This window comes from Centrocercus urophasianus, unplaced genomic scaffold (genome assembly GCF_019232065.1).
Source record: "Centrocercus urophasianus isolate 14NV4802_14NV808 unplaced genomic scaffold, USGS_Curo_1.0 seq_11, whole genome shotgun sequence".
Classification (NCBI taxonomy): Eukaryota; Metazoa; Chordata; class Aves; order Galliformes; family Phasianidae; genus Centrocercus; species Centrocercus urophasianus.
The window spans coordinates 61,765,353-61,791,246 of record NW_024884253.1 but is presented as its reverse complement, the minus strand read 5'-3'; the positions used below and the strand labels follow the sequence as shown (position 1 = coordinate 61,791,246).

The window sequence follows — 25,894 nt, the reverse complement described above, 5'->3', positions numbered from 1 at the left end:
AGATTGTCATGTCTAGTAAAAATCTCTGTCCTGCAAAAAATGAGTTTCACAGTTGCTTTTTCCATTTTTTATAGGCCCAACATTAAAGAAGTTACACGTTTACCCCAACTTGATAAACACATACCTAAAGAATATTTTGCTGCACTTCACTGTCGTGCATCTGCTTTAATTCCTCTCAATTAAAGGGTTTCTTTCAATACTAATGACATTAAAAATGAAAGAGAATTATGATTTCACCATAAATTATTCAAAGCACTAAATACAAATGGCCTCATTAACACTACACTAGCTTTGAGAATGAAGAAGGATTATACATGAAACAACAAATATTCCCTGGTTTCCCTCATCTCTGAACTCTGAGTTTAAAAATCACAACTGTGCCAAAACATCAGCTATTGCATTTTGTGTCAAGGAACCCAGGCAAGCATTACATGCTTAAAAGTCAAGGCCTTCAGCCACAGATTGTACTGTCTCGTCATATTTGACTAAGTGACAAAATTAGACTCCACATTCATACAGTACATCTTTGTCAGTTTATGACAACACATCCTATCTAGAAAATACTGCCTAACTAGAAACTAAGCAGCTATTTCCTACCTAGAGCCTCTGAAGCTATCCAGCAGTGAAGTGCTGGAGTTGTAGACCTTTCCCAGTCTGCTCTTTCTAATTGCTCCTGCTGATGCGGGGCAAACCAGAGATGGCTAGTCACCTATTTCTTACATAGGAAAAACACATTAGATGGCAAACAAAGAGTTACTCAAGCTAAGAAATCCAGCAATTAATTCTGTAACATGAAGCAAGGATGGAGAGGAATTTTAAGTGAGATGAATTTCATTCATGGCAATGAATTATCAAATTAATAACAAATGGTAATATCATAAATGGAAAAGGCAGTCATTTACTAATATCTCAGAGCTAATTTCTGTGCTGTTAATTCTCAAATACCTCCACAGACTCACTAGTCTAAGAACCACAACTACAAGTAATGTGTTACCCTGGAACTGTCTACTTGTCATATTTGTACTTTTGGCCATAACATTACTACACAACCTGAAAGCAAGTAAATTTAAGGCTACAGTACATACTTGGTTCCTATCTCTTGCATTTTAAAGCAACTTATTTATCATTAAGGTGAAATTCATTTGAAGTTCATTCATATTTAGCAAAGTGACAAAATACTATTCACCAAAACTACCATGCAGAAGATGTACAAAACGAATCATTGCTGGTGGCACCACAAGACATAAGCTTTGCTTCACCTCTTGGGAGGGGGCTGCAGCTCCAGCTATTCTCTCTGAGGACAAGAGGGCGATCCTTATGAGTTACAGAGGAATTGACTACAGTGGCTAACACTTGAGGACTCGCCAGTAGTCAGCTTCAAGCCTATTCCCAGGCACACCCCTAAGGAAGCAAGTACCTTCCCCAGATGCACACGATGCAACTTCCTTCAGTGAGCCTCGTGAAGATACGAGGTGTTACAAAATTTCCCAAGAAACAATCCTTTTAAAGGAATTATCATACAAAAACAGAAACTCAGATTTTCCTGATATTGTGTTAAAGAACTTCGAGTGCTATCAGTGGTCTTAAATAATCCTGAGTTATAGATAGCCATTCTTGAAGTATGTTTTCTCTCCAATATAAAAAAGCACAGCTTAAACAGATAAAATTCTGTGCCCCTCACAGCCAGTTCTCTATAAAAAAAAAAAAAAAAAAAAAGAAATTTGTGTTTCATTCCTCTCATATTTTAACCACAGACATGTAATAACAAATTAAAAAAAATCAGGTGCCATTAAGACCTTGTAATCTCCTATTATGAAGGCACTGTCACTCAGATTACTCATTCCTATGTTTGCTGCTGTTGCTTATCAGACAAATAGTTTATTTAAGCAGTCCTCTGCCAAAGCATCCTGATTACTTCAAAGTTCCTAGAGAGCAATTCAAGAACCAACTTCCATTTGGGATGGCAACCTTCCTCAAATGCTATACTCCTCAGTAACAAAATAATGGTGAAGAGTACCACAAGAAAAGAAGAATCTTTCACTGCTGTGAATCCTGACAGTGGACTGGAACTCATACCCACACAGAATGGAACGATCATAAATCCCTGCCCTCAGACAGACATACTGAACAGTCAGCTTCAATTTAGCTCCACTATACTCTGAATAAAACAAGAGGGGAAAAAAAAAAAGCAACAGAAGAGGCAGTAAAAGAAAATCTGCCTTTATAGTCTTAAGCAAAAGACAGAAGATGTTCTAACTTGAATAACAGTAAACAGCAAGCCTCTAATACATATTATTAATAGTAATACAATTAGCAAACAGCACAGGCAAATACGTTTTACTAGGATTTTTAAGTTGTCTGCGGCCGAAATTTGAGAGCAAGGAGATCAAATGCACTGAACTGCAATGGCTTTCAGCAGCTGAACAACATTCAACTGCTACACATTCTGAACAACCACACTGTATCTGTGCATCCTCCTCCACCAAAAAAAAAAAAAAAAAAAAAAGGGACAATGATATGGTCTTCCTTTGACACACTTCAATATGAGCTGCTGATGAAAACTCTTAATGGGATAGAGATTTGTACTCCTTTATTCTCCATGCTTGCAACTGTTTATGAACAATACCACAAGGTTTTGTTTTGTTTTGTTTTCTTTAACACTCTATATTGACTTCCAGCTTAACTTCAACATTGTGGCATTCAGTTGGTAATGGCATACCATCAGGTTTGGGACTCTAACTGTATAAGATACTAATTCTTGCTGAAGCCCAAACTTGCTCTTCAAGTCAGTGTGAAACTGAATGACATTGAATAGAAAAAGGTTGAATCTTGGTTGAAAGGCCGCAGACAGAGGGTGGTGGTCAATGGCTCTATGTCCAGGTGGAGGCCGGTAACAAGTGGTGTCCCCCAAGGGTCTGTCTTGGGACCGGTGCTCTTTAACATCTTTATTAATGACATCGATGAGGGAATTGAGTGCACCCTCAGCAAGTTTGCTGACGACACCAAGCTGAGTGGTGCGGTTGATACGGTGGAAGGAAGGGATGCCATTCAGAGGGACCTCGACAGGCTGGAGGGCTGGGCTCGGGTGAACCTAATGAGGTTCAACACGGCAAAGTGCAAGGTTTTGCATTTGGGCCGGAAGAACCCCAGGCACCCGTACAGGCTGGGAGGAGTGGTCCTTGAGAGCAGCTCGGCAGAGAAGGACCTGGGGGTCCTGATGGACGAGAGACTGAACATGAGCCAGCAGTGCGCTCTGGCAGCTCGAAAGGCAAATGGGATCCTGGGCTCCATCAGGAGAGGGGTGGTCAGCAGGGACAGGGAGGTGATCGTCCCTCTCTACTCGGCTCTTGTGAGGCCCCATCTGGAGTACTGTGTCCAGGTGTGGAGCCCTCAGTACAAGAAAGACATTGAGATTATGGAAAGGGTCCAGAGGAGGGCGACTAAGATGATCAGGGGGCTGGAGCACCTCCCCTATGAGGACAGGCTGAGGGAGTTGGGCTTGTTCAGCCTGGAGAAGAGAAGGCTGCGGGGTGACCTCATTGCAGCCTATCAATACCTGAAGGGAACCTACACCCACGAGGGGAGTAAACTCTTCAAAAGGGCTGACAACAGCAGGACTAGGGGAAATGGATCCAAGTTGAAGGAGGGAAGATTTAGGTTGGATGTTAGGGGGAAGTTCTATACAAGGAGAGTGGTTAGGCCCTGGAACGGGCTGCCCAGGGAGGTTGTGGATGCCCCGTCCTTGGATGTGTTTAAGGCCAGGTTGGACGGGGTCCTGGGCAACCTGATCTGAATGTGTGTGTTTGGTGGCCCTGCTAGGCAGGGGGGTTGGAACTACATGATCCTTGAGGTCCCTTCCAACCCCGGTGATTCTGTGATTCTGTGATTCTGTGAATCTTCAGTCTGGACTCCACAATTGTTGGTTCTGGTTTTTTTTTCCCTTCTTATCTCTTCTTTTCAGATTATTATTCCTGAATTTGTATGTATACAGTCATACAAGTTTATATACGTACACACACACAGCCATTGTAATGACTGTTTAGTGAAGAGGCAGCCTACTCCAGGCGGCCCTGCTTGAGCACAGGGACTGAACCAGATGACATCCACAGGTCCCTGCCGGCCGCAGCCACCCTGATTCTGTGGTTATACACAGTTCTACATTTAACATGGAAATCTAATAATTCACAACTATCTGCTTCAGTTACCTGCTGTTTGATCAGCTCTGTGTGTAATCACATTTCTACCACCAGACTGGGAGGAAACAGCAGCAAGGGTGGCATATTACAGCTTGGATGTATCCATAAAGTATTGAGCATTAAGATTTGAAGATCTCATCAGACACCTTTGGAAACTTGACAGCTGTCACAAGATAATCTGGTGCTGTGTTCCCCTCACTTCAGAGGCACTGAAGTTTATCCAGAAGCAATGCAGCATAATCCCCAAGACAATTCACAAGTACACCCATCTTTTTCTGTACTTGCAGAAACAGAAGAAAAACTGATTAAAGTTTTGATGGTAACAGCTCCTTAATCTCTTGGGAGTTGTCATGCTCAGTGATGCAAAGCTGGGAGTATCGATCTGGTGCTTCCAGACAGCCTTTGCACACTGTGAACTCCTCCACAGTCCATGTGTTTAAACGAACAGAGCTATTCACAATTATTTTTTAGCAGTGAGCTCCAGCTCCTATGAGCTAAGAAGCTGACATTACCTTTCATTAAGAGCTAGTCTGAATATATGAATGTTCTCAATGAAAGCAGGCCTTTTTAACTGTGACATTTCCAAAGGGGGTGGGACGTTTCTCCCAGTCCTTTAAAAACACCAGCTGGAAAGAAAACCCTCAACAGAAGAAAAGCACTGGTGTAACTTTATACTTTTCCATAACTCCTGACGGACTCAACCCCACATTATTACAGGCTCCTAAGGATAACCGAGAGCTGGCTTGAGTTAATAAGAGGGAGAAATAGCACAGTAATGCTTCCTGTGCCCAGCAGATGAGATTCTCTGAGCCTGAACACAAGGCAGCTCCTCACAAAGTCATCATTACTTCCTTCCCTGCTGCCAGAAGTCTGGTTCTTCCCCAAGCTGCAGTTGATCACCCAAAGACCATTTTCAATTCTATTTTCCACACTAAAAACCACAGGCCTCTAAAGAAATAGAAGATGGGAGGTTTAAAACTAGACTTGACAACAAGCCATGAAAGGAACATTAAAGAGGCTTACTTTCTTTCACTAGAAATCTATCTTCTTTCCTTTCATTCATGCCCTCTCTATTCCTACAGCTCAGGTTGTACAGATGCTGGAGAGGCTTTAAAGAATGGAGTTGCAATGGGAATCACTGATGATCAATCACTCTCAAGAAAAATATCATAGCATTAAGTCATACTGTTATTATTAACAGAAAGAAAAAAAACACAGAAAAGGGCATTTCCTAAAAAACACATTTCCTTTATGTTGCAGTTTCAATTACTGTGGTTTGTTCATAGGGGAATTGCTTCCATGCACGGCAACCTCATCAACACTATAAAGACATTAGCAATCCTTAAGCACATTAGCAGTGGCTATTCTAATTAATGAAAAGCTAAATCTACACTTAAATCCACAATCAAAGCCTTTATTCCAAGTTACCTTTGTTCAAGAAAAACAAGTTCTCTGATAATTTAAAAAGTTATTCCATTACTCTCAAAGAGACCCTAAAGGACAAAGGATAGATAGAATTTCATCACACCATGACTTATTAGTCAAATTCAGCTTCAGAAGAACACGAACTTGGAACAGTTTCAGGAAAAACAGCAATTTACTTCCCTGATAAATGACAGACTTACAGCTATGAGAATTTCCACGGAGAATAGAAAGGAGGTTCTCATAAAGATTCCAACTTTGCAAGTTAAGATGACTTGGAATCATTTAAAGTACACAGCGAGTTGTTGTCCCTTTAAGTGTCATAGTTTTCCTCTCTCCTTGTTCTATATTTTTGTTCTCTGTGAGTTTAGGAGAGATGCTAGGACAGTTTACTGATTAAACATTAAATAGAAAATACTAAAAATGGCTTAATTTTATTACCAGGAAGAGCTGGCATTGACACCCTCCTCAGTCAAAACAGTTGTAAACAACAGAATGGAAAAAAACTGGGGAAGCATCATTCACATGGACTACATTGTCCCAGGAAACAAGGAATGCCAATTATAATGGAGTTCAGATGCAGTGATGTTTTTATTTTCCTATTTTATCTTCTAAATACACCTTTGCACCCACTCCTTAGATGGGATTTCTGCATGTCTAAGATCACATTTTGAGAAAAGTTCTATGCACAGCTCTTACAAACTGTGAGTTTCCCAATGTGCTTCTTGTGAATTTAAAGCATCTATGGGTTTCTTTGTTTCCACCAACAACAAAACATATTTTTCTGGAAGGACATCATCCTGCATTCGTATTAAGCTATCTTTGTAGCATTGTACCTGTCACTAAATACCTAGGATAAGGTGGTGCTACGCCTCATAAGCACCCTTAGGCCACAATACTTCACATGCCTAAGGGAATGCATTTAAAAGATGCCATTTGTTTATCAAGTGTTTAAATTATTCGGGAAATCTATGACTCAGTAATAAAAGAGTGCAGTACAGTTTTGTTTGAGCATTGTGTCCCATTACCCAGCTATGTAATAGTAACAAGTTTACGCAAGGGTGAAAAATATGTCTATGGCTGCAAAGGCTCCTTCTGCATGCTGTCTTAGATTTTATTCTATTCAGACCATCAAGTAGAATGTATTTTCTTGTTAGCCACTTCTATTTATCAGCTTTTATCCGATCTCATCAGCAGACAACACGTTCTATCAAAGCCATCACAAGTGAGATCAGACAGGGTATTAAGAACTCTACTCATTGAGCTTATATGCTCCTAAATTGACTAAATCTGTAAGTAAAAGTAGTAAATATCTTCCTAGTATGTGATGAATCAAAGCCGACAGCAGCATTCAAAAAAGTCACACGCTTCCATTGAGTGGCTAAGTAATATTTTGTGACAACTGTTTATATTAAAAGAAATAGTCAGATACACATATAGTATATTGTAACAGATAACATGAGTCCAGAGTAAGTTGCTTGGGAAATGAATGGCACTGTTGCTGTTTTGCATATATATCATGCATATATATATATATATACAAAATCATATAAGTATACATATATATATACACAAATATATGCACACTCATAGCCCTGACTATTGCAGTGGGGGGGGTTAGACGGAAAGCATCTTTGAAGGTCACCAACTCACACAGTTCTATTATACGCTTGTATTTCACTCAACATTCAAAAAAATTCTTTGTTTCATATCTTTGTAAAGAAAAAAGGCAACATGCATCATCACCCATCACTGATATAATCAGTTTCAAATTACTAAATGCTGGCAACTTCAACGCACTGAGTGTCATGGACAAAAATGAGGACAACTGTGGGCCTCAGCTTCATCCTTTAGAAGAAATCAGAGGACGAGCTTCCTTACTGTGCAACTTCACCTCACCTGTTAATAATTTCACAAAGGGGAACAAATAGTAATAGCTGGTGTTTAATTTTGCATTAATGAAATTAATTTGCACCACATTAACCTAATGAACAGTTGTTCAAAACAGCTTCCTGTCATTCTTCCAAATTTTAAATTAGGACATCATTCTACACGTTGTCAGAAGTTTAGCTGTGTAATTGCCCTTCATCAGTTAACCACAGCACTACAAGATCACACCCTTGGATCTCTGCCTTTTGAAAGACCACAAATGACAAAAATTCTGTCCAGTCATGTTCCTTTCTTTCTTTAAAAGCATTTAGATCCTGTTGCGCCAGGGGCTAAGCTGAATGAGCACAGAAAGCACAACTTTTTGCTTCCCTTGTAAAAAGCATATTCACCTAGCTGCTACAAGAAAGGAAAAGTGAGTCAGTGTAACCTTCAAAGCAATGGGGGAAAATAAAACAGCATGGAAAGTACAATTCATCTCCCAAAGACTGCCTTCCAATTTTATACTGGTATTTCACTACCAGTAAAAAGAAACCAACATTTTCCTGCATGCTTGCCTTACAGCACCTGCCTGCCCAGGCTCACATCCCTGCAGGAGGTGCCTCCAGCCCATCACTTCAATACCGCAGGACAGGAGTTGAAGGGCCAGGGAGAACCACTGCAGGGGATCAACCCAGGCTGCCAAGAGTACTTCAGGAATGCAACAACTTGCCTCATTAGCAAGGAAACTAATGGAGCCTGACTTTTTGCTTTGTTGTGGTCTGTCTTTATGCCTCCCTGCTCTACCATATGCCCATTTCTCCATAACTCTGACATCCTTTTTCCACACCTTCAGCTCTCAACACCATCTTTTCCCTAATACCTCTATGCACCACATCTCCTGTTAACAGATGTGACAGAAATTGGTTTGTGACTGGATCCAAACTGTTTGTGTACATAGATCAGTATGCAGACAGGGTAATAATACCACACCAACCCCAAGCTGACATATTCATAGAAATAATCTTTTTCTAGTTGCACTTTTAAGTTTCTCAGCTCTGCAAGGTATTGGGAAAAAAAAAAAAGAAAAACAGACCAAAGCCACCTTACAATATTTTAGCATCATAGAAAGCAGCACATCTACCCTGAATATTCTTGTGACTTGGTCCAAGACATCTTATTATAAAAAGCCCAAGACATTTGAGAGCTCAACAACCTACTTCCTAAATATCATCTCTCTGTCAAGCAACCCACTAGCCTCCTGCTCTGCAAATATACCGTGTTGCCTCACCATTTATCAACCTTTCATATCAGTGCTTTATTCCTATGCAGCTCTTTGCAGTATGGTCTTCCTGAATTCAATGACAGTCTTTTCACATCCAAGCAATGCCTCTGCAGCATCTCTCCGAAACAAAGTATGCAATGAATCAAGCTGATCAACAAAAACTGACTGCTCATCTCTCCATTTGTCTTTTTGTCCTCAGTCTGGGAATACCCTTGAATTCTCAGGAACAGCTCAGATATCAAGATTGCTGCTACAATGGAAACTTCAAGAGATGCACGTACCAGGTTTTGATCTTACATAAGAGTTGCAGTATAACTGATATGTGCAGAAAGATAGGAACACATACCTGTTTAAAGTTTAAAAAACATTTTAATTTCATCATTAAAAAAAAGAAAAATAGACAACCAAAAGAACATGTAACATAGTACAGAAATACACAAATATGTGAAGAAATCAATACAGATTTCAAGTATAGCAGCAATATTGTAACAGAGAAGGACAAACAGGAGAGCACACAAAGGCAATGGAAGGAAGAACAAAACACTGACATGGGATTTTGCAGGAAAAACATCTCCAGTTTTTCAGTAAGAGATATGAGAATGTCTCATGCTTTACTAAAGCAAACACTGGCTTGTTTTAATACTTGCATACACTAATATCCATCTTGTACAGACATTAATTTTAGAGATAATGTTATCTTTTAATTAGAAGTGTAAAGCTTTTTAAATTGCTGTCTGATACCCTGCAGCATCTATAGACTTCCATCAAGTATCTTTCCAAATCTCTTTTTATTTAAATCTCCACATGTATAGTTAAACATCTAATGTTCACATAAATTTATTCCCCACTGTAAAGAATCTAGTCCCAACTGACCAACTAAGCAGTTCTGAAACGCACATCAGTATTCTCAGTTCACATTAACTGCACCAGGTTAGTACTAAGTTGGTTTATAAGGTTTGGTACTTGGCTTTTTCCACAAGACTTCTATACTCCCAATGAGGCTTAGAGTTTTAAAAACATTGTGCTATGAGGTACAGGCAATTATGGACCCAGCATAATAGTGCAGCGGACATTTTTTATGGGTATTAAAGCACCAAATCTGAAGTTAAACTGAATTACATCTATTACTTGGCGTAATACAATTCAATAAAGAGAAAACATTACCTGAATAGTTGTGGGAATTTTTTTCCTCTCTTCAATTAAAAATCTGTTCAAAGTAGAAGTATGATAATATCATCAACTACTACTCACTAAGTGCGGTGCCCTTCACAAAGAGCAGGACATCACTCAGTGCTCCGTGATCAACTGAAGCATCAGTTCTGCACAGAGCACACCACCAACAGCCCATGAATCGTGACAGGCAAGACAAAGAACTCCTCAGCACTACCTCCTGCTTGTAACCAAAGAAAAACCATCAGGAACTGACTCACTGGTGTCTAAACTAAGTCCACTTCACTTTCCACGCGTGGTCCTTCTTCATAGAATCATAGAATCACCAAGGTTGGAAAAGACCTAAAAGATCACCCAGTCCAACCGTTCGCCTATTCCCAACAGCTCCCACTAAACCATGTCCCTCAACACAACATCCAGCCTTTCCTTGAACACCCCCAGGCTCGGTGACTCCACCACCTCCCTGGGCAGTCCGTTCCAGTGCCTGACCACCCTTTCTGAAAAGTAATACTTCCTCATGTCCAGCCTGAATCTCCCCTGCCGTAGCTTGAAGCCATTCCCCCTGGTCCCATCACTAATGACACGAGAGAAGAGGCCGACCCCCAGCTCACTACAACCTCCCTTCAGGAAGTTATAGAGAGCAATGAGGTCTCCCCTGAGCCTCCTCTTCTCCAGGCTGAACATTCCCAGCTCCTCCAGCCTCTCCTCATATGGCCTGTGTTCCAGACCCCTCACCAGCTTTGTTGCCCTCCTTTGGACACGTTCCAGGGCCTCAATATCTTTCTTGCAGTGAGGGGCCCAAAACTGGACACAGTACTCGAGGTGCGGCCTCACCAGTGCTGAATACAGGGGAACAATCACCTCTCTGCTCCTGCTTGCAACAGTTTCTGATGCAAGCCAGGATGCCATTGGCCTTCTTGGCCACCTGGGCACACTGTCAGCTCATGTTCAGCCGAGCATCAATCAATACCCCCAGGTCCATTTCCTCTACGCAGTCCTCCAGCCACACCGCCCCAAGCCTGTAGCGTCGCCTGGGGTTGTTGTGGCCGAAGTGCAGGACCCAGCATTTGGCCTTGTTGAAACTCATCCTATTGGCTTCAGCCCAGCTCTCCAGCCTGTCCAGATCCCTCTGTAGGGCCTCGCTACCCCCAGGCAGATCCACACTTCCAGCCAATTTGGTGTCATCTGCGAATTTACTGAGGGTGCACTCGATGCCCTCATCGAGGTCATCAATAAAGATATTGAAGAGGACAGGCCCCAGCACCGACCCCTGGGGAACACCGCTCACAACCGGTCACCAGCTGGATTTGACTCTTCTTCAATATCAATACTTTAAATAATAGCATATGTAAATAACTCCTGCTGACTAAGAATCACAGAATATCCCAAGCTGCAAGGGACCCACAAGAATCATTCCATCCAACTCCCAGCTTTTCACAGGACCACCCAAAAAAAAGTAAATAAGACCATATGACTGAGAGCACTGTCCAAATGTTTCTTAAACTCCAGCAAGCTTGAAATCTTGAAACCAAGAGGAAGGAAGTATTAGGAGTCTACATTAGCATCTATATTGGTTTTCATAACACAATCATCACATAGTTGTGCAGTTGCACTACACGTATCACAGCTCCTATTTACAGTGCCATCTGCACATACTAAAGCCATCATTCCTCAATGTCTTCCAGTGTTTCAAACTGTCCACCAGCAGCCTCCTTCAATAAAAAGCATCTCTTGCTTTATTTCTCTGCATAAATGTGCTCCACAAAAACAAAAACAAAAAAACATATCACTCTGTGACCAAGGGGCTGCAAAGATATCCAGGCAAGGACAGAACATGTGAACAGCCAGAGATCTCACAGCCACCAAGAAGCACATAAACAACCCTTGCACAGCAAGCAGGAAGATCTGCTTCCAGCTTTTCAATAATAGGTCTCACTAGTCACTTCTACTCTCCCTAAAGAGCCAGTTCTGAACATCTGCAAATACAGGTTTTCTAATGTCTTAAGTCATTCTACATACCTAAAAATCTATGTAGCATCATTTTCTGAATCCTAGATTTCTATAAAAAGTAGTTTTTACAGAGAACCTCTGGGATGCCTCCTGTACCTGCCTCAGGGTTTACTACTACAGTCAGTGTAACAAGTCCAAATCCACCCTGCTGAAGTTTTGTATCACGCGTCTTCACCACCTTTTATCAGTGTTGAGAAAAAGACTGCATGCAGATGGGCAGCTACAAAAACAGAGATCCTGAATATTTGCACTCCAGTTAATGCAGCCTGAGGCGAAATCAGCTTTTTCCTCTTTCTTCCTTGGAGCCAGAGCATTGTGGACAAAAAACCTGAGACATGTTCTGTGAAGGGTGGCAGTGCAATGTTCTCAGTCTTTGTTTTTCAAAAAGGATTGTAACATTTCTAAACAAGACTTAGCATTCCAAGTGTGGGTAGCAAGGGTATAATTAGTTTAGTGGAATTTTTCATCCAGAAGTCTTTTTTTCTTCCCCCCACCTTCTACTCTTTCCAGAAGGAGAAGTTTTGAAGATTTCTTTTCTGTTTGAAATGAACTAGATGAGGCAACTGGGAGAAACATTCTCTAGCACAGTTAGCAGCTCTTTCAGTCACCCAATGAGACAACAAAAGCAATCTCACCCTTCCCCTACAAGTTGGTTTCATTTTCACTGGGCAGCAGAGATAAGCACTAGATCAACATCCACCAATCTCAGCTCACAGGTGAAGTCCTTTTACCTTTGCAATCTCTCCCACATCAGTAGCTGCCTAGATTAATGATGGCTAGTGATAGGTGCCAGGGCTTCAAGGGACTCACAGCAAAGTACTGAACATGATCATAAGATGCCACATACCTTGTGTATGGCTTAAGCATAGCCTATGGAAAAAGTGAGTCAAACTTACTCATTACTCATAGTTTTTAAAATGACATGAGATTTGACAAGTACTAACACTCAAGAGTTCTGTTGAATGCATGCAGTCTTCATCAAGCAAGCAAAAAACAGATTTATTCATAGGTAGAAAATATTAACAATCAGAAACTGAGCAGAACAAATACAAGTAGAGGTGGAAGACAGATACCAGAGCTGGTTTTCTCTTAAAAACATATATATATATATATTTTATATATATATATGTAATATAATATATATATATAATGCATTTTATATATATATATATATATATATATATAAAATCAGGATACAAAGATTTCTTCCGAGAATTATATAAACAAAAACTCCCAAAACAACCAACCAACCTCAGACATAAAGCTGTTGGAAATACTGGTTTGACAAGGCAATAACCTTCCCATGCCAGTGAAGAAACTGAGGTGACACCCCCACAATTGCAATCAGATCAACAGCTGAGCCCTGTTCTTCAAGCTCACAACACACTCATCTAAGTGGCTTCAGCTGGCTATCAACAAAATTACTCTGATCTGAAACACCAGAATGCATTTCCCATTTCTTCAACTCAGCTAAAACTCGAGGTTATCCCACACAATAGAACAAATATGCTCTTCTGTTCTCAGAGGACAGAGCTGACCTTTCCTAACAGATCCACTGAGAACTAATTGAAACGCACTCAAAACATGCCAAGCCCATTCTCTACTTACAGGAAAAGTATCAGTGCAAATAATTACTAGTGATATGAGTAAAAGGTATTATTTTGTGTAAGGTCAAGTACACAACTATTTCTTAACTAAAAAAGAGAACAAACTCTTGCATCAGTGACTGGTTCATGACACATCATTTGAGTTCTAAGGAAACAAAGGCCAGTTTGCTATTCAAAGCTTACTTAGCCCTTCTTTTTCAAACATGCAAGCTACGTTTCTATTGTTAGTTGTATATAAGCACACATACACTTCTAAAACAAATCATGAAATTAGTAGGGCATTAATTCTAGACAACTGACATTTAGTGTGGCAATGCATTTGACATTAAAGGTGACAGTGTGTTTTAGCTCAAATAAAGAGCCAACAGTCCTTAAAGAACACACGACCACTAATACACTACGTGTCTTTTATTTGGGGACTATAAGTTGCTTACCATTCTTGGAAAGCTTCCACTAAGTGGTCATTATTATCTTTGAGGAGAATACTAACAACTAAAACTAGAAAGGTATCTTGGGACTAAATGCTGCATTATAAATCACATTAGCTTTTTTCTTTTTTGAAAACTTGATATAAACTGAAGCTGCTATTTCCTTTGCTACGATGAAAATCACAGAAGCATATTTATTCCCAGTACTTAACAACAGAACCTACAAACTCCTGCCGATTTCTTTATCCATTTTTAAAGCACAATTTACACTGCAGATAAGGGTATGCTCTTCACAAGATTAAAGCCAAGGTCACGTACTGCACACACACTGCTGCCTGTAGAACAGGGATCAGTTTCACAGACTCCATGTATATTTTTAGAAGGGGCTGCTTGAGCCCTCAGCTAACTGCCCTTCAATTATAAACATGAAGATAAACCTTGGCTTAAAAGGTAACATATAGGCTTCTGTAGCAAAACAGACAGACATAACCCTGCTGATTCAAGTCCCTCCTTTCATCCCATCACAGACACTGAATGGAAAATCCTCAACAGGCTTCACAAGAGCCTTCTGATGCAGTCAAGCGCAGACCTCCCCCAGACTTTGGTAACATCACAAGTGGACCACTTCTGAAAGAAAAGCCTGGTCTCACACTAAGTCCAACAGCTGGTGTCCCAGCACACATATACTGTACTTTACTCTGGACAGATTCTTGGGCAGCTGTTCATACTAGAGCTACAACAGAGGTATTAACACCATAAAGGGAAAGCTGTATCACAAAAGGAAGGTTTTCCCCTTCCCCAGAAAGCACCATTTGCACAAGATGTCCTCAGCAAAGATCCCCAAGTGTCACCGTATCTTTGCAACTGCTGACATGCACCAGGCTTTATTGCTACGTGCTGTCCATAAATCGCTAGCACTTCAAATACAGTTTTGGGCTTAATTCATGGCCATCTAGACAAGGACTCCAAAAATTTCTGTTCACTTAAGTCAGCAGCAGAATCAGAATTATTATACATCTTTAACAATGGAACAATCTTTGAGGCACATCCCAAACAGGCAGCGCAAGACATTGCTGTTGACTACTTAAAACCAGGACCTGGTTGATAATGCTCTTTACCAGGAGGGATTAACTGCATGGAGGTGTTGCAGTTTGGAAGGCATCCAGCAGAGATCAATACCCAGAGCAGCTACAGGGTTCCTTGAGAGTCAGCATTTGTACAGTCAGGACTTACCCATAAAGCTGACCTGAAGCCAGCAATGATCCAAGACTCCTACTCCTGCCTCACCTCCTTCATGTTCCTGAAACACCCACTAATTTCTTGTCAGAGAAGGCCCCTGTACTCATTACCACTGAGCCTAATCTGTATATCGGCCAACTCCATTTTATTGCAGCATGGCAAAAGAGACCTAGAGCTTCAAAACCCATGTGGTAGCATCCACAACAAGGTGTTAAGACCTTTAGCAAACCCAACTCAGCAGCTCTGGACATACACATATAAAAGAGGGGAAATCTAATCTTATATATTACTGCCACTTTAAGACACGGGTTCTTGACTACAGGAGAGATGACCCCACTTTTAAGTCAGGAACACCAGGTAGGACAACACAAAATTTTGACAGCCATCAGTTCAGGACACTAATCTTCCACATTGACACAAGGAGCTTCCAAGATGAATGGACAACTTATGAACAAAACATTACAATCTTTAAAAATATTTTTAAAAGCTCCAGAAATAGTATTTAGAATAAAAGCAGACACTCTAAAATTCTACAAATGGTAAAAGGAACTTCAGAAAACAGCATGACTGAAGTACAGCTTGGTAGACTACATTAGCTAAAACATTTCCAAACAAAGCTAAATAAGCTCCAAATGCTTTGCCTTTGCAGTGACCTCTAGCTGGGCACCAGGCACATCCAGCAGGCACTGCTCACCAGCAGCTACGCTTCATCTCAGAAACAGGGAGTCTCACGAGAAACAAGACTGACTTTCAGGAGTTCTGATGAGCCATCTGTTTAACTGTCTAAGCAACACCTCACTTATTTCTCAGAATCCTGGCCTGAATTTACCATCGAGTTTGTCATCCAGCCATCTCTGATGCAGCTAGCATTGCTGATATTTGAAATCAGCTTACAGACTCCTAGCTAACAGTGCAGTCCTTCAGGCTGCTGCTAAAATTTAGCTCTTTTCCATGTCCTCCTAGAGCATGCAACACCTGTGCTCAGATTCTATCACAAGATCTCCACAAAATGCACTGAAGATGCAATAGTGGGAAATCCCTCACAGTAAGGCCAGCCTAAGAATCAGGATGCCCACACTGATGTTATTTACCTCTTTTTTTTTTCTTAAGTATTTTGGAACTCTAAGATCGTGGGCATCAACACCTCTCTTTACACGATTTATTTTAGCAGCTTCATTACACCTGACTTGAAGTAACAGGCGCACGCACACACGGGTATCTGCGAGGAGACAGCTGCATAACCTGCAGAAGTCATTTACAGGGACCCCTCAGCCGCAAGCCGCTGGCAGGCAGGGCCGATTCACCACTTGGACTCACATCCTCTATTTCTGTTTTTAAACTTCTCTTTTCAAACCACCCGCTCCACCCCCCGTCTCCGCCTCACGCCTCCGCGCCCCGCCCACGGTACCTCGGAGCCGTGGGAACTCGCGCTCTCGGAGGCCGCGCAGCTCGCCTCCGTAGCCATAGCCGGCGGGGCAGCTGCTCTGGAAGGCCCGGAAGGAGAGCAGCTCCTCCGCCATGCCGCGGGCTGAGGCGGAAAAGTGAGAGGCGGACACAACACGGCGGTCAACTTAGTCCGGAAGGCCGAGTCGAGCCGCCCGGCCGCTCTCGGGCCCGCGCTGCGCCCAGCCCGGCTCCTCCCGCCGCCCGCCCCCGCGGGGCAGCACCCGGGTCCGGGCCCGCCTGTCCGAACTTGGAGCCCCGTACCTCAGCGCCTGCGTGGGGCAGGTGTTGCCCGGAACGACGCGGCTGGCCAGTGAGCCCAGTATTTCTTTGGCTGCTGCTGAACAGCACGAGGCTCACACCTCATGCTTGAAGTCTGGTAGCTGCTTCATCCTGCTGATCTGGCACAGATGCCCTGTGCTCAATGTATGGGACCGTGGCTGGCCAAAAACAGTAGCATGGCATTGATTATCAGAGAACTGCAGCCATTTGAATAAATGCCTTTCCTTTATAGAATAAACCAGAGCCATTGACACACTAACTTCTTCTGGCTATGATAATTTTTATTTCCCATTTTCCTCACAAAAAAATAAAAAGCTTTCCAACCATCAAATGGTTTTCCCAATTCAAGGGGAAAACAATGGATCTCCTACTCACAGCTCTGGAGAGCACCCCTCAATCCGCAGAAAGTTAAACGCCCACCCCAGCACAGTTCTAAAATAAAACTCGTTAGAGCAGATCTGCATCAGGCTTCTGGTCAGACAGACTCTTTACTGGAAATGCTATCAGCCTATCATCAGTGAAATAGGAAACTGCAGAGAACAAAGTTCAGTCCAAATAGCACTGTAAAGATTTTCACTCAAGATACAGAATAAAAGCAATGGAGAAAATTAAAAAGCAAGGCTGATAGGAAACACTGTGCTAATGCACTCCCTACTTTATATATTAGGAGATTTTGTCCAGTTTAAGAATACAGGCCTGACTCCGAGGCACTGAAGAGCATCCCTGTAACACTAAAAATAGGTTCACCCTTGACTGTATTCATGGATAAGGTAGGTATACCAACACGGACTGTGTCTCATTTCCAGATGTCTTTCTACAGGACCTTGTCTGGACATTATGACATTCATATCATCACCAACACTGTAACTCCATATGTTGATTACAAAGTAATTTTCTGCCAAAACCAGAAGCAAAGCAAAAGCACAGTCAATTTTGTAGATGATATGACTGTTTCAATCTGGTATGATACATCAACACAGAATAAACATGTTTCCGCTTACGGTAATACACCACACAACATGTATTACATGAACATTTTAAGCATCCCAAGTTACATGAATTCCTTGCTCTGAGGCCTGCTTGCTAGGCAGCCTAAAGTTTCAGACTCACCAAATTTAATGTGGACAAAACCAGTACTTCACAACTACTACTTCTGCATTCAGCACACTTGCATTTTTAGCCTCAGTTTTAATACAGTGAAGGCTCTGCAGAGAAAGAAAAGATTTCTTCCTTCCATTTGTAACTAGTTCCTGAACTAGCTTGCCAGCTTACTTCTATGAGGAAAGCATCACAAGAATCGGGAGCTGGATAGAGGAGAGGAACCTCAGCCAGTTCTCCTACTGCAGGGAAAGTGAGCATATCTCTGTCCTCAGATCACCATAAGCTCTGAAAGGCACTAGGCAACCTGCGCATGTGAGGCTTTGGCATGGCTGCTCCCTTCTGGTGTGTGTGACAGAGTGGGAGTTGGAGTACAAGCGTACAAATCCAAATGAAGCAAGGTTTTATTTCTCCCACTGTTCACAGAATTTTAGAATACATTCAGAAAAACAATCAAGACAATTCTTGTCAAAGCAGTAGCAAAAGAAACGGAGGAGGAAGGAAGTACAAGAATCCAAATGTGACTTCTTCACTATAATTAACAGTTTAGCCTAAAAATACAGGTATTCAGAAAACTGTAGGATCTGCACACAAATCTGAAAATTCTCTTTGGGGGGGGGAAAAAAAAAAAAAAAAAAGGTCTTTTTCATGTTTTTCACTTTAAAAAAATGGGGTTTAACTGCTACTAAAAAGCTGCTGATTATTTTCTGAAACTACATCAGATACACCTTCACATTATCCATCCACACAGAGAAGTTCTGACAGCACACTCACCTGAAAGCTTATGTAATACCCCACAGACACCCCTGAGACCACAACCGCAGGTCTCAAATACATACTCAGTTCATTACTGGAAGTACTTCATTATATCATAACTTTGTCATAAGACGACATATTCATTGCCATTCTCAGTGAGCACAGCAGTCTCACACAAATGCAGCACTCTCAAAACTAGTGAGGGACCAATTCTTGAAACCTGAAGCCTAAATCAATTTTCTTTTGGAGAGAAAAAACACAGCCTCAGTCTTCTTTCTTCAATAGTTCTTAAAAGATACACTTAGAATGCATAACATATCCAAAATATAATTATTTTTGGCATAATTGATGACTTCACAAAACCTAGTTACTGAATGAGCTTTACCTTACTTCCTTCCAAGTGAACAAAAGACCTCTATTGAAAAAAAACTGTTGCTATCAAGTAGAATACTTTAAGCTTGCAGCCTTACATTCTTAAACCAGAAGCTGGCACCAAATACTTTTTTTTTTGTTTATGTGTTTTGATTTGCAAGGGTCAATGCCATTCCTATGACTTTTTTTTTAATTCTAAATATGTGTATGAAACACCTGCCATTGATTTTCCCTCATATTTCTAGCTTTCTGTTATCAATTCCAGAGCAATTTATTTTTACTGATTGTCACGTACTATTCCCTCATTATTTCCATATATTGAGAAATACATTCACTTCCTTATCAAACCAAGGTTTGTTTTCCCCACCAGAATTGCCCCTTTTTCTTGAGGATGAAGCTTTCTGATCTTAAAATAAATTCATCTGAAGGACCTAATTTCCATTCAGACTTTCATATAAAGATAGGGCCTCACAATTTTTCTTCTTGGTTTTAGAGAACTGTCCTCTTGGAAGCACTGGACACACAAAGAATTACTAATTCGGAATGCTCTCTGTTTGCATTTTGTATGTTGAATGTATTGTGGCAATGACCTCTGATCCCAAGGGAGCTACTGGTTACTAGTGCATCACTACCAAAATCCTGTCATGTAAGTCTAATATAGTCCTGAATCTCCATAAGGGCTACCATAAAATTTCTATGTGACAAGAGTAATCAAAGTCTTACTGGTGGACCCATTTCTGAAGTAAGCACCACATGCATTTTCCATTTGCCCCAGTCATATTCATAGTTAGAGTAACTTTTCCTTTTCTGAGGTTACTAAGTGTAATGCTATAATGGGATGATAATAGCAGGGTGGCAAATTCTTCAACTACAGCAAATGAGAGCAAGCCCAAATGCAGCAGCCACAGATACAGAAATGAAGGAAAAGTACCGCTTACCTTTAGAAGGCTTCAGGTAGGCAGGGATCTCCAGCAAGAGACACCCTCACCTCCACTACCAACCCTTAAATGAGGTCTAGGAAGGGGTGGATCCTTGATCCATTACTTGCACCTTGCACAGTTGGCCCTGCCTTCCCACCAGGTACTCAATTATTGTCTCAGGCTATAAATTAGCATTTCCACTACACCAAGTGAAGCCAGGGAATCAGTTCATGTAAGAATATTAGTTAAATAAATTGTTGGGCAGGTATTGCCAAGAGAGGCAAGTTCACAAAACCATAAAGTGATGAAATGCTGTTACTAAAAGGAACATTGTACCACGAGGTATGCATATTAACCTCTTGCCTGTGTGAATACTTAGACTTTAAGTTCTCTCCTAAATGAAGACTCAAAAGCAGTAACAGAACAATTAAACTTGCTCATTCCAAGTTTTAGCAGAGTGAATGTTTCTTGCTTCATAAATATCAAAAGGTGACACCTCCATTCCTTAGAAGATGTTAAAAAAATGTGGAAGGGGTTTCTGTAGTCACTTCATTGCACTTTGACAATGCTTTTGTTCTCTCTAGCAAGCCCTATAAGGAGCAAGTAATAGTAGCCTCCACACACTTTGCAAAGAACTCAGAAGATTATATGCTCATCTATAAAGGGTATTCACTCACTTCTTGCCACTTTACAGAAAAGCAATGGGACTCCAGTATTGATTCTTCACAGTCTACTTCCATGCAAATAACAAACCATCATCATAGTGCCACTGTATGACAGGAGAGCATAGAAAAGTTGGAATGTGCTCGTTGGAAGGACAAAAGAATATAGACACAGGCTGGAACCAGGGAAATTCTGACTAGAGATAAAGAACTGCATGAAAGAGAACACTGGAGCAGCATTCAGAGGGCCAATGGAACTTCCAACCTTAGGGAGACTCAAAGCCTCCAAGTACACAGCCCTGAGCAACCTGCTCTCAATGTGCTTCCCTAATAATTAACTCCAATGATCAGCAAAATATCTCTAAATAATTAATGCTTGGCTGTCAGCATCAGCTCTCAGATAGCTTGGCAAGCAACAAAAGCTTGTCCTAGGGCAGGAACATAGATTGCACAACCTTTTTCTGTCCCCTACAGCACATTTTTTTACTATATTTCTAATAAGCTGCACGTCTACAGAAGCCAATAGTACCATGCTTAGCACACGCAGAATCTCTACTGGTTACAACTAGGCAGAAAAGATATTCCTGACAAAAGAGGAAAAACTAAGGCCTTAAACAGGTCAGAATAGCTAAGGCTGAAAGGTACTTTTAAAGGTCACCCAGCTCTGGTCTGCTAATTTGTGCTTACTTCCACTATGCCACTGACATCCAGTAGCAGTCATCTTTCATAGTGATGACACCAGTTGACACTACTATCTTTAAAAACAGAAAAACAACACACATTGCACTAAGCCCACACACCATGAATTTCTATTTCCAAGACCTGTTACCCCTTGCTTGCTTTACCACTGTGAACTACCCCAAGGCACGTTCTACTGTCTTCTCTCTTCAACAAAGAGATCTGACAAGGCATAACAGAATAGAAAATGCAGCAATGACAGCAGAGCAGCAAGGTCCCAAGTCAAAACAAACAAGTATTTGCTCAAATGCAATAGCTGCAGAAACAAAGGAAAGGTACTGCTTACCTTTAGAAGGGCTCAGGCATACAAGGAGCCAACAAGATACCCTTGCCTTCACTGCCAACCCTTAAATGAGGTCTGGGAAGGAGTGGATCATGGCATTGCATGCACCTGAGCTCTTCTGGGTTGGCCCTACCTTTCCACCAGGTGCTCAATCACTGTTTCTGGCTGTGACTTGAATTTCCACTACACAAGGGTAATATAAAAATCATGAAATCCTTAATAGTTAGAAGGGACCTTTAAAGGCTATCTAGTGCAACTCCTGTGCAACAAACAGGAATGTTTGCAGCTACGCCAGCATACTCAGAGCCTAGTCCAGCCTAGCCTTAAGCATCTCCAGGGACAGGGCAGCCTGTTCCGCGCTTCCTGTAAAAGACTTCTGTTTCTTGTACCCAACCTAAATAATCTCTTTAAGTTTGAAACCATTTCCCCTTGTTCTATCACCATAGACTCTGCAAAAGAATCTCTCCCCTTCTCTTTTACAGCACCCTTTCAGATACTAAAAGGCCACTGTCAGGTCTCTTTGGAGTATCCTATTCTCATGCTGTACAGTTCCAGCTTTTTCAGTGCATCCTCACAGGAGAGGTACTCCTTCCTCAGAGTAGCACAGGTACCTCTAACTGCTTTTAGGATAACCCAATAAAGGTATTTGTCACAAGCCAGCAATAGGAAAGGGTTATACTTACCCCATTCTAAAGATAAGGGCTTGCTAGAAAACTCCCGGAAGAAAGCAATTTCCAAGCAGAGATATTTTCTTCCTGGCTACCATCTCTTAAATGAAGTTAATACAGGTGAATTGCTTGCACCTGTGCTCTCAAGAACTGGCCACACCTTTTCACCAGGTGTGAATCACTGGTTCAGATACTGACCTAATATTTATTATATACATCCCTATGATCATTTTTGCGTTCCTTCTCTGGATGCACTCCAACAGGTCTTTGTCTCTCCTGTGCTGAGGACTCCATGGCTGGATGCAGTACTCCAGGTGAGGCCTCAGCACAAAGCAGAGAGGCAGGATCACTTCCTTCAACCTGCTGACCATGCTTCTTTTGATGCAGCCCAGGGTAAAAAGCCTAGAAAGCCCAGGCTTTCTAGGTTGTGAGGGCACATTGCTGGTTTATGTTCAGTTTCCCAGCCGCCAGTATCCCTAAGTTCTATTTGACAGGGCTGTGCTCAGTTCTTTCATCCCCCAGCTTGTATTGGCAGACAGAGTTGCCCTGACCCTTGTGCAAGACCACGTACTTGTAGAACCTCATGAGGTTCTGGGACTGCTGCTCAAGCCTGTCTAAGTCCTTCTGGTTGGTATCCTGTCCCTTGAGTGTGCTGACTACACCTCACATGTGTAAACGCATGGATGTTCAGGTTCCTCAGGTCATCACAAAGCTAATATTTGCTCACTATGAGATGGATGCTGCTTCCCCAATCCCTTCCTTCTGAAACAATCGTTTGAGGGCTGTGTGGCAAGCAGTTATCAGAGAAGACTGAGGCAAAAAAGTTGTTGAGTACCTCAGCCTTCTCCTTGTCTGTTGTTACCGGTCTGCCTGTATCACTCATTTGGGGGGGTGCACCCTCTTGGACTTTCCTTTTCTGATTGAAGTACCTGTGGAAGCCTTTCTTGTTCTTCTTGGCACCTATGTCAAAACCACTTCCACCTTGGCCTTGGCTTTCCCTACCCCATCCCTACATAGACTATCAGCTTCCTTATACTCTTCCCCACAGTACCTGTCCCTGCTTCTACTGCCTGTGCATTTCCTGCTTGCTTTTCAGTGTGACCAGCAGGTTCTGGTTCAGCCTTGCCAGTCTTTTGCCTTCCTTTCCTGACATGCTACACCTGGGGATGGAGAGTTCTTGTGTCCTGAGGAAAGCTCCCTTAAAAATCTTCCAGCTCTGTTCCACATCTCTGCTCATGAGGACAGTTTCCCAGGGTGTTTTGTTGACTAACTTCCTGAAGAGCTGGAATTTAATTTTTCTAAAATGTAGCATCCTAATTTTACTCTTTATCTGTCTCATATTCCCCAGGAGTGTGAACTCCACCACAGCATGGTCACTACAGCACAGGCAGCCTCCAATCCTGATATCACCAATCAGTTCATTTGCACTCATGGGTGCAACAGGTGCTGTATTGCATCCCCCGTGGTGGAGTCATCTATTACTTGACTCAGTAAGTTTTCTCAATGCATTCTAGGAGCCTCCTGGATTGCCTACAGCTTGCCATGCAAAATACGTTGACAAATACTGTAGAAAGCCATGAGCTTGGGCTTTGTTTCTGCTGTTGATCTAGTGTATGAAGAGGAGAGGTTTATGGACTTGACAGGACATTATAGTAAATGGGTAAGTAATTTAGAATTATACAAAGTGGAGATATAGAGCATTAAGAACCAGTCTAATGCAATATATATGAAAAGTACAAGAAAGGTCCTGGGATGGAGAGATTTTGCTCTAGGAAGAATTTTTGCTGTCAGAAAGCTAGATCCTGCTCTACTTCTCAGCTGATACCAGAAGCATTGGTGGAAATGAAGGTTTCAGCCATTACATGTTTGCACAGAGCATGCCACAGGCACAGCCTTTTTTAAGAAAAGCATTGCAAGCTTTCTGCAACCTAAATCACACTTGCTGCAAATACCCCTTCTTATTTGCTCATTATTCACAAAATGAATTTTCACCTCACTGTATTCCCTTTTGTATCTTGTCACAGAATAATGAAATAAGAACTGTTTTGCTCATTATGGAGACATCCTGATGTCTGTACACAATTCTCCAGTCTGTGATTAGTTAACTGATTGATGAGAAAAACGTGCACTGGAAACTGAATGCAATTGCTTACTGACAGTAAAGTGTTACTTACTGCTATAGGAAAAACTTGAATGTATCCAGCCCATCACGTTTACAATTAGTTACAAGAAACCTATTTCTTATATGGCTTTGAGCACACCAGATACAGAAAGCTGATGAAGCATATATGGCAAATATCAGGATTCAACTTCTAGTTTATCCTGGTGCTGTAGCACATTTAAGCAAACAAACAAAAACAAAAAAACAAACAATCCCACAGTACTCAAAATTGCATGGAAGGAAAAAAGAAAAGTTATTTTTTCCCTGACATCTGATTTTCTGTTCCATAAATGGATTGTTGTCATTAGTAATAAAAACAGTCATATTTCTTTTCAGGATTAAGGCTGATTATTGTGAAATGTTTAGACTGTTTGACAGCAGCAATCTTTCATTTAAAAAAAAAAAAAAAAAAGTCTTTAAGGCCCTTTATGTGGACAAACCCCCAGCAATCATACTCAAGTTGTAGCGGAAACAAGCATGAAAATAAAGTTTTAGTGGAAGTGAACGGAACAGATCCTCTAATACCCCAGCAGGGTATGGAGGCAAAGATGCAACCCTGGCAGAGTTGTAGCCCTATAAACCTCTGCACCCTCAAGCTGCATGTGACTGACCACAAATAACAAATCACAGCTATGGTTAGATTGGCAGAGTTGCACAGCTGTCATGTTGTACCCCAGTTCCACACTCCTGTTCAGTAGGGTGCTTTACATTACAGCCTCTGGGACAGAAATCTTTTTGCACCATGAGTATCCAACCTTTTGGCTTGCCTGGGCTGCAATGAGTGAAGAGCAATTGCCTTGGGCTGCATCTGTGTTGGCCTAATATTTATTTCCAAGCTATAACTGAGAAAATGAGCACGGTAACTGATAGAGCAAATTCTCAGCTATAAAATACTATTTTTCAACATAGGTGCTACCATTAGCTCTGCATTTTCACCAGCGATGAACAAGATCCTGCATAATATGCTTGTCAAAATCAGCACCAGTGGAAATGACCAACTGTTGCTGTTGCCTTTGCTGAAAGGCACCATCCACCACCTCCCTGTGCTCACATCCACATTTGGTTGCTATAAATATTCAGCAAGTGTCAACAAATGCCAATGGGTACAAATTTTTATTAAAGCAAAGAATAAAAAAAAAAAAAGGAAAGCAACAAACCCATACAACTAGTAGGATATGTGATCATGCTTTTGTGAAACTAACACACCAGTCTGGTTCAATGGCAGTGGCTGCAATCCTTAGTGAGGTCTCAAGGTGTTCACCAGAGATTTTTGATGAAATTTTACTCT

General features: G+C 41.5%; 1 protein-coding gene across 1 annotated transcript in view; it reads right to left on the bottom strand.

The window, feature by feature from the left end:
* The window catches only part of MOCOS (molybdenum cofactor sulfurase), a 210,083-nt gene extending 193,253 nt beyond the window's left edge, over positions 1–16,830 (bottom strand). Inside the window, exon 1 of the mRNA XM_042839828.1 lies at positions 16,632–16,830. Within this exon, the coding sequence (XP_042695762.1) occupies positions 16,632–16,743 (112 nt within the window). The 5' untranslated portion in view covers positions 16,744–16,830. The remainder of the gene's footprint in view (positions 1–16,631) is intronic.
* Between the last annotated feature and the right edge of the window lie 9,064 nt (positions 16,831–25,894).